We start from the raw sequence: 9,266 nt of genomic DNA on the forward strand, positions 1-9,266 counted from the left end.
CCTCCGGGGCAGGCGGGAATCGAACTCATGAGGAAGCGGCTTTAGATTCTCAGTGCTGTGCTTTAACCCGCTGCGCCACCAGGGAGGGCCTTAGGGCTTATTTTTATAGTTAAATTTCACCACTTGGATTACTCTCACGTCTTTGTTTCAGTGCTTATATGTGCTACTTTCCCACAGGCTTCATGTGGAATTTATTATGATTATTGGTGTCCTAATTCAAAAGGGATAGTAGATATAAATTGAGATTACACCATGAAGTTAGTAAATGTGAACACCTTATAGGATTATGGCTATGGAGCCATGTTTGAGCTGTATAAGGAAAGAGAGAGTCACGATTCTAATTGCCCTTCTCTTTGAGTTAATTTTTGTTGGTGCTGCTCAGAAGTCAGAGACTCTTTAAGCTTTTTTTCCCCCTCCCAGAACTTTTAATCCAGCTGATTATGCAGAGCCAGCCAGTACTGATGATAACTATGGCAATAGTAGTGGTAATACGTGGAACAACACTGGCCACTTCGAACCAGATGATGGGACGAGTGAGTGACTTTTATTATTTGTTTCTTGTCTCTGGGAACCTAAGGGGAATTTTTGTAGATTATATAATTACTTAAAAGAAGTGGAGTAGTTTTTGGGTGTAGAAATAGGGTGAGAAAGGGATGTTTATTGAATTACTCTATTCATTTACTGTAAACCTTTGAGTACATTATATATTGGCACCTGGTCTTCTTGCTGTTTTGTGAAATAGATTCTTATCATAGTTTTCCATTTGATAGTTTAAGGCTGAAAGAGATTATGAAATTTGCTTGTATTTGAACTCAGAATTGTTTGGCTCTAAAAATTTTTCCCATGTGTTTGACTACCATTTGCTCTAATTTCCTAATGTTCCTTTTAGGGTAGCTAGCTTTTCCTTTTGCAAAGATATCTAGAATTAGTCAAGTCACTATTTGTAGTGATGAATAGGGCCCAGAATTAAAAGTCTTCTGTCAATTTGTTTTCTGGTATCAAGGCATATCTTATCTTCATTTTGACTAGTCTCAAGACTTCTTCCCCTTTCATCTTCTGGATGGAGTAGAATATTAATGGAATTTGATTAAGATTGCTTTGTTAACTGTGTGCTTGTGTAGGGTGGATAAGGATATGTTAGCTAATGGAATATACCAAGGTGTATTCTGGAGTAAAGATACTTTTATTGCTTTAAATATGAGTACCCTCTGGACTTCAGAATATTTTTTTTGTTATGAGATCAGTTATTTCCTTCTGGCTGAGCTAAGTACATGGAGAGCCTGAGACTTCTTTTAAACATGGGGTCAGGGGGAGAAGGGAATGATTTAATAATAGAAGGTAAAATAAGCTCTGTGACTTCTCTGATTTAAATTAGCCTTGCCCACTTTCAAAGATAAGGGATCTTTATCTCTGTCTTTAGGAAGATCTTTGACATAGCTTCTCTACTGCCCTCAAGATACCACACCTCCTTGAATGTTGCTTTACCAAGTACCTTCTAAACTCATATGAATATCGATTTTTCCATTGTTTTTGAGGCTACTGTTGAGACATTGGCAAGATGTCTTTAAATTTCCTGACCATTTAGCTACGAAATGACCTCCTTTTATAGTTTGACTCATTATACTTTGGAGACATTAGAACTGTTCATCTCTTGGTGACTTTGTAGAAGCAGTGGGAGCAGTTGAATAGCAAAACTTCAATGTTTTTGATTTCTAGTTTTGGGTATTTGATTTTATTTTTACCACTGGCCAAAAAGATAGAAGTCAGGGCATTTGTTTTCAGATATGGATAGGAAACCAGGCATAGGTTTCCAGCCCTAGATGCAAGTCTTAGCTATTTTCAGCAAGGATCTGGTTGGAAAAATAGAACGGGGTAAAGTTTGTATTTACTTCTGCTGAAAAGAGAATAGCAGAATTAGGAGGCTAGAATCAGAAATCTTGATTTATGGCTGAATGAAATTATCTGTTGCTATTGTCATCTTGTTAGAATTGGGTGTAGCTTCATACATTCCCATCATTGTTAATGTTAAGTATGAACTTAACTTTGTGCATGGTCTCTCTTTGTGTTTTCATAATAGAAAGCTTTAAATTCCCTTTTTGATTTAAAAATAAATTTAAATCTACCCTTAAAAATATCCACAGGTACAGTGGGACTTATGTATTGGGGGCAAGCATTCTCATTTACAAGCAAAATTTCACTGGTTGTTTTTTCTTTTCTTTTCTTTTTGTTTCAGGACTTGATTTCATTGGGGTTGAGGGGTCAAATTATCCCCGAAAATTTGAGACTGCTCCTGGTATGATACATCCAGGCGTCTAACTGCCCCGGATATTTTTATAGATTTTTATGAACTGAAATATCTGTGGATATGTCACTTTTCTGTCTTGCTTTTTCACTTTCTGCCTTTTGCTCATAGTCTCTGCCCATTTTTCCTTCAAAAATTTGTTCACTTAATATTTAACAATTAGAATGCTGTTGGAATAGAAATCCTAACCTGCTTATTAGATCATTTCTACTCTTCATGTTCCTTAGTGCTTCCTCAGTATAGTTTTGTTTCTCAGCCACGACTTTAAAATACATCTATAGAAAGTTTCAAGTAGATATCTTCCTTCATCCCGGGGCAGTGCCAAGAATGCAGAAAAAAGTCCTGCATCATGAGAGGTTAGATTAAATAACTCCTTTCAACTCTGGGATTGTATGTATGTGTTAACCCAGATTTTGGGTTTCACTTAACCAGAGTGGAATTGATGTCTAAGGGGAGGAAGAGTGGTATAACCGTAAGAGGAGGAAAGAATGTACTTTATAACATATCTGGCCTGAGATTGGACTTTAGTGTGATTTGGAGAGAATTTATTAAGTGATTTGGAATTTTCCTGGTGCAGTTAAACATAGTCCTGGGAAAGTCATTATAAGAATACGTTTTTCCCCTAGAAAATAAGATTTTAGCATTTAGAAGAGTTATAGATGGATTTTGTGAGGAGTTTGAAGATTTCTCTTTAATGACAAAATCTGTAAATACTAGATTACCATTTTGTGAAAGCTGCCTCCATTTGAAGAGAATGCTTTGAATGAGAAAAGGGGTGTTCTTATCTCTTCCACAGATAGGTTTTTGATTTTTACTGTGGTTCTTTGGTTGAAAGTCACAACACTGGGTCTCATAGAAACTCACCCATATAATCCTTTACAAAAAAGTAAGTTCCCTTTCTGAGGATATCTGTACATAAAGCAAAACAAGGGGAATGTGGAAGGTGGTTTTATTGTTTATGGATTTCTCCTGTAGAAACTACCTTAATTTCATTATTATTGGCATGAGGGAGCAAACACATCTCCATTGTCTGTGCCATGACCTTGGCAGTCAGACTTCACATTCCGTGTGATTAGAGTTAGGACAGTAGCGTGTGTATTTGTTTTTTTCTTTCTTTCTTTATCTCCACACCCCCCCCAAGGATTTTATTTTTGTGTAGAAGACATAGGGTATGAGCCAGACATGCAGGTGGTGAGAGGATTCACTTGACAAAGTGGGGAATAGACCAGGCAGATTTACTGAAATACACTGCTGAGGGGAGGATTGGGCAAGACAGGAGAGGTCTGTTGTATCATGTGTGGCAGCTTCCTGGCCAGGTGTTGAACTTGGGCCATTTTCGTGGGCCTTTGTGGTGGTAGTGCTGAGACTTAACATTAGGTTACCAGAGGACCTTCATTTGATTCTCAAGTTTCATTTAGTATTTTCTGAAAAGAGCAGATCCATAAGGGTTCATGAGTGTATGTGTTTAAGTTTAGTTTCAGTAGCAGTCAGCAGTGCCTTCAGTTTGCATTTCAAGCCTTTTCTTCCTTCATTGCCTTTTCACTATCATGTAGCAAGCATTTGTGTTCATATTATCATTGCACTCTTTCTTCAGACTACCTGCCATGTTGTCTTATACCAGATAAGTAAGTGTGGTTTGCATGTTTGAATTGACTGCTGCCATTGTACTTAATTGGCTACTAAGTCTGAGGGCTGAGGGCATTAAATAAATTGCCTAGAATATTTGGTTTGTTGGGTTCTTACTTTTGAGTTTTTTCACTCTGTCCTTTGCTGTTTGAGCTGTGTAACAAAACTGAAAGTTTCTGTGAAATCATAATCTTATTAAAACCTGGTGCTCTGAGGTAGCCCTTGCTAAGTAATTTCTTCCTTCTGCTGACAACCAAGAATCTCTTCTGATTACTAAATTCTGGTCATACTTTTGGCTGCCAAAGTGTTAATACCTGTGTTTTCTGCACATACTGTGTGCTGGACCTTAAAATTACTTCACCAATGTTCCTTTATTACCAGGTGCATGGAGGACTGCAACAGAGGAGTGGGGAACTGAAGATTGGAATGAAGATGTAGGTATTCCTAGGTTATTCCTTATTCGTACCTTCTATCCCTAAGTGGTGTTTAGGGATAGAAAATGGATATGTTTCTACCCTTCAAAATTCACCCTTAAGATTCTGACCCAAAACTTTTACATCCAAAATAGTGTTCTGAGCCAGAACATTTCACATATGTTATATGAAGGAGACTGGGCATGAACAGGACTCTGTGGAACCAGACTATGGAAAGGGCAAGTGCACTTGTGTAAGTTCAATATCTGATTGTCGGATTTATTCCAGAAAAGAGATGGTGGTTGGGTAGGACACCAGAAATGGAACCAGACAGGTAGTGCCTTGATAACAGTTGCTGCTGGAACATGACTTTATTTACTCAGAGCAATTCTGTTCTTTGATTCACATTTGGACATTTGTGTGTGGTCCTGTATTGGCTTGGAGGTGGGTACAAAGTAGAAGTGAGAGTACCAAATCCTCCGGTTTAAAATCTTGGTTGGCTCTAGAACCTTTTTGTTTATTCAAAGCCCAACTTTGTAACTGTAATACAGGAGAAGAATATGTAGACTTGGCTATTCAGCTTGACTCAACTTGGGAGCATGAAAGATAGGTGGCACTTAAATAGGCTCTGTGAGTTCACTGGAGTAATACCTGAGTAAAAGAAATAAGTTGATCTCTGGTCAACTCAATCTTTGCTGTGAATTAAGGTTTTTAGTGATCATGAAGGAATGCCAACTTTAACATTTCAAAATTTATTTTCCTATATGTATATAGGAAAACAAGATCACTTTCATGGTAAAAGGTGGTAATACCTCAAATTGTTTTGGTTGCCAGGCCTGGAGTTTTTAAATTGCACATGCATCAGAGGCTAATTATTTTCTATTGTAGTTGTGCTGGGCTGCCTTACGAATATTTTTTAAAATTTAGCTTTCTGCTTGAGGAACTGATTTCAGAGAATGACATATAGAGGGAAGAGTGGATTCCCTAAGACGAAAAGTAAAAACAAATCAAATTTTTGAAGAGTAGGAAGTTATTCCCTACAACTGCTTTATTTTGTTGTTTTAAAGTAGAGAGATTAGATGTAATAAAGCCAGTATTAAGGTAGAAGTTGCAAATAGTTTAACTTATCCGTGAAAAGATCTCAGCTTACCAGTGCCTTGGACTTTTTCTATTCAAAAGCCAAGAATTAACTTGTTTTTGTTTTCATCTGGGCTATCATCTTTCTTTGACAGGAGTAATGAAAGATGAAGTATGGTGTTTAGGTTGGGGGTGGGGGGAGATTTAGGAACTAAAATAGGAATATATAAAGGGGTTTTCTCTGGCTTATACATTAGTTTTTTTTGTAAGGTCAGTGTGCATATGATGTGACTCCACTGTATATTACTGGCTCCTTGATTCTCCTATCTCTTGAGAAAACCATGAGCATATCATAGGACTTGAACGTCTCACGTCTTCATGATTTCTCAGGGTAGATCTCTCTTCTAAGGGCTTTACATTTTTCTTGATGTTGAATCCACCTTACCTATGTCAGCTTTGTGATTGTAACTTATCTAACACCAGGAGTGACTGATTATTCTGTTTTCCAGCTTTCTGAGACCAAGATCTTCACTGCCTCTAATGTGTCTTCAGTGCCTCTGCCTGCAGAGAATGTGACAATCACTGCTGGTCAGAGGCAAGTGTGTGGTAAAATTCAGTATATTTTTCCAGTGGGTTCTGCTGAGATAGTTGTTGGGAAGACTGGCATTAGGGCTTCAGAAACTTTTACAGTGTTGGTAATAATTGATAACTAAGTCACATTTGCATTCTTCTTTAGTTAATTGATAGATTTATGAGTACTGAATAGAAATCTAGTTATTACCATTTAAAAGTGATTTTCCCCTACATATCATATTAATTACAAAGGTTAGCCTGTTGGCATCACTGGTATTAAGCTATAACACAACTGAAGTTGTGGTAAATCAGGCCAAAAAAATCTACAAGTGGAAGTGTTTTTACTTATTTTTGAGTTTGTAGAATTGTTCAACAGTTTATTCACTTATTTTATGATAATGGTCTTTGTCTGCAGAACCAATGTGTATATTGCTACTTTTTATCCCTTGGATCATTGGGATAAACTTGAACCTTGATGTTGTGGTTAGTGGAGGGAGATATACTCATTAGGGAATATTTTTGTTCCCTGCAAGTTTCTAGACTTGGATATGACAACTGCTAACTCAGAAGGACCAAAAGAAAAGTGTGATAGTAATAGGATATTTGAGGTGTCATTATCAGAGGTAATGGGTTTTCTCTTTTTTTCCTTCTGACATAGCATATGTATCATTTTTCCACACCAGTTTGGCAGTTCTGTGACACCAACTAGGTGTTAAACAATTCAATGCAGGTCTGACACTGACTAGCCAGAGTTAGTGCATACCCATGTTGATAGCTCTGTTCCACAAGACTGACCCCACATGAGAGGTCGCCTGCAAATGGGTACCCTGGTTACCAATACACTTCTGACCAGTTGACTACAAGTTTGAGTGTTCTCATAGCTTTCTCCAGGTTTTCAGTACTTTGCTAGAGCTATTCATAGAACTCAAAAAAGTTTGAATTGCTACATTGGTTTATTGTGATTGGCTTTCAGGAACAGTCATGTAAAAGATGCATAGGACAGGATTATTTGAATCTTTTTATAAAAGTGTGTGGGATGAGTCATAGAGCTTCCATGCTCTCTCTGGACATGTTGCCCGCCTAACAGATAGCTCATTAACTTGGAAGCCCACTGAATCCATTGTCAAAGAGTTTTTGTCAGCGCTCCATTATGTAGTCATGGTTTCATTAAATCATTTGTCATTGAGCTCAGTCTCCTGCTCCACTCTCTAGAAATAGAAATGGAGCTGAAGTTCTAGTTCTTGGGTTTCTCAATGCAGTGTTTTGAGTTACTGACTCCAATCTGAGTAGCCTCATTAGCACAAGCCATGATTAAAAGGGGCTGCGTATGTATTTATTTCTGCCCCTTCAACACTCTCCCTTAAATCACCTTAAACCTTTCTTCCTTCTTGCCTCCATCTTAATCTTAGTTATTTTATTAATGTTTTAGTTTTTGTATTTTATTTTTTAAATTTTCCACTATGCAAGTGTCCATTATTAATCTTTGTAATTTTGACTTGCTTTACTACACATAATTTTTTACTACACATAATTTCTTTCAAACTCTTTCCTTCTATTTTGCTGTAAATGGCAGCTTTTTGTCTTTATGATGTAGTGATATCACATAGTAAATGTATATTTGTTCTTTGTCAGTGAGCATGTGTATTTTCATGTCCTAGCTGTTGTAAGTAGTGCTGCAGTAAATATTGTAGGGCAGATAGTTTTTTGATGAGTGGTTTTAATGTTCTGTGGGTCATACGGTATTTTTAGTATTTTTTTTAAAAAGATAAATTTATTTATGCATACAGAACTGGAGTACAAGCCAGAAGTACAGGGGCAGTGGCCATGTGGATCATCTTGCAGGCTGGGGGTTGAACTCGTGGTGCAATGGCTGCAGATAGCTTCATAGTGCTGTGCTTTAATAGTGGCACCACCAAGGGAGGGCCCTGGCATTTACTTTTTCATAAGGCATTAGAGAGTGATCCAACTTCATTTTTTCATGTGTGACCTTCCAGCTTTCCCAGCACCATTTATTATAAGAGGCATTTTTCCCCCATTGTATGATGGTGGCAGCTTTCACAAGTAGATACTAATATGTATGCGGATTTATTTATGATTTATTTATTTATGCATACTAGAACTGGGGTGTAGGCAAGAGGATTCACCAAAGACCGAGTAGGGAGCAGAACAGGAGGATCAACTGAAATACACTGCTATGGGAGCAGTGGATGAGACAGGAGCAGTCTGCTTCACCATGTAGCGCAGCTCCCTCCCTAGGGATAGAACCCATGCCACAGTGGCTGGTGATAGCTTGATAGTGCTGTGTCTTTAACCCCTGTGCCACCAGGGAGGCCCTATATTTTGGTTTGTTTTGGGGCTTTCTGTTTTGTTCCATTGATCCATGTGCCTGTGTAATTTTTTGTGCACTTTTTTTGGGGGGGGAACACAGGTAACTTGGATTTTATGAAGTGTTGGGGAAATTTTTCCAAATCCTTTGTTCCAAAGCTATTTGAGATGCCAGTTTTCAAGGATATAGCTTAGATATTTGTAATGACATGTATTCAATATAGAAATCATGAATTAAATTTTGGAAATCTGGGAAAATGTATCAAGTTATCATATTAATGCTACACTTACTATTAAATTCATTTTACCAAAATTTTTAATATTGTTAAGATTGGCAACATTGTTGGAATATAACTAGATAATATTGTGGCTGTTACGCATCAGTTATTTTGGTAAATCATTCAGAGCTTTGTGTTTCTGTGGGAGGAACTTCCTTTTGATCTAACCATAGTCTGAGTCAGATGCTGGGAAAAGTAGAATTATTCACTAAGATCTTGTATCTCTTCACTAGAATTGACCTTGCTGTTCTGTTGGGGAAGACACCATCTTCAATTGAGAATGATTCCTCTAATATGGATCCATCTCAGGCTCCTTCTCTTGCCCAGCCTCTGGTGTTCAGTAACTCAAAGCAGAGTACCATATCACAGCCTGCTTCAGGGAACACATTTTCTCATCATGGTATGGTAAGTGGGAAACATGGTGTATCCTACCCAAACTTTCCTGATGACTTTAGCGCAGATAAAAAGCAATTCCTTCTAGTGATGGTGAGAAGTTTGTAGCAGGATAAACCAACTGTCCTGTTTACACAATTTCAGTATCGAGCTAGATACTAGCGGATAGTTCTAATAGAGGACTTAGTTTTTGGCAGACTAAAACTTATAAAAATGAGTTAGCCATTCATTGAGTATCCATTTTTCCGAACATTATTTGCTATCACTTTTTTTTTTTTT

The 9,266-nt window shown here is 37.5% G+C and overlaps 1 protein-coding gene across 10 annotated transcripts in view; it reads left to right on the top strand.

Moving 5' to 3' along the window:
- Positions 1 to 9,266, top strand: part of UBAP2L (ubiquitin associated protein 2-like) — a 42,916-nt gene that overhangs the window by 12,694 nt on the left and 20,956 nt on the right. For 6 of the 10 annotated variants that reach the window (XM_012733312.1, XM_012733311.1, XM_012733314.1 and 3 more), the window contains exons 8-12: positions 421 to 533; positions 2,234 to 2,293; positions 4,310 to 4,362; positions 5,928 to 6,013; positions 8,828 to 8,999. In XM_012733312.1, coding sequence (XP_012588766.1) covers positions 421 to 533; positions 2,234 to 2,293; positions 4,310 to 4,362; positions 5,928 to 6,013; positions 8,828 to 8,999 — 484 coding nt within the window. The remainder of the gene's footprint in view (positions 1 to 420; positions 534 to 2,233; positions 2,294 to 4,309; positions 4,363 to 5,927; positions 6,014 to 8,827; positions 9,000 to 9,266) is intronic. The other 4 variants (XM_004693756.1, XM_012733316.1, XM_012733319.1 and 1 more) reach the window with 1 other exon arrangement.

Source organism: Condylura cristata, unplaced genomic scaffold (genome assembly GCF_000260355.1).
Source record: "Condylura cristata isolate star-nosed mole 26May11 unplaced genomic scaffold, ConCri1.0 scaffold00040, whole genome shotgun sequence".
NCBI classification, from domain to species: domain Eukaryota; kingdom Metazoa; phylum Chordata; class Mammalia; order Eulipotyphla; family Talpidae; genus Condylura; species Condylura cristata.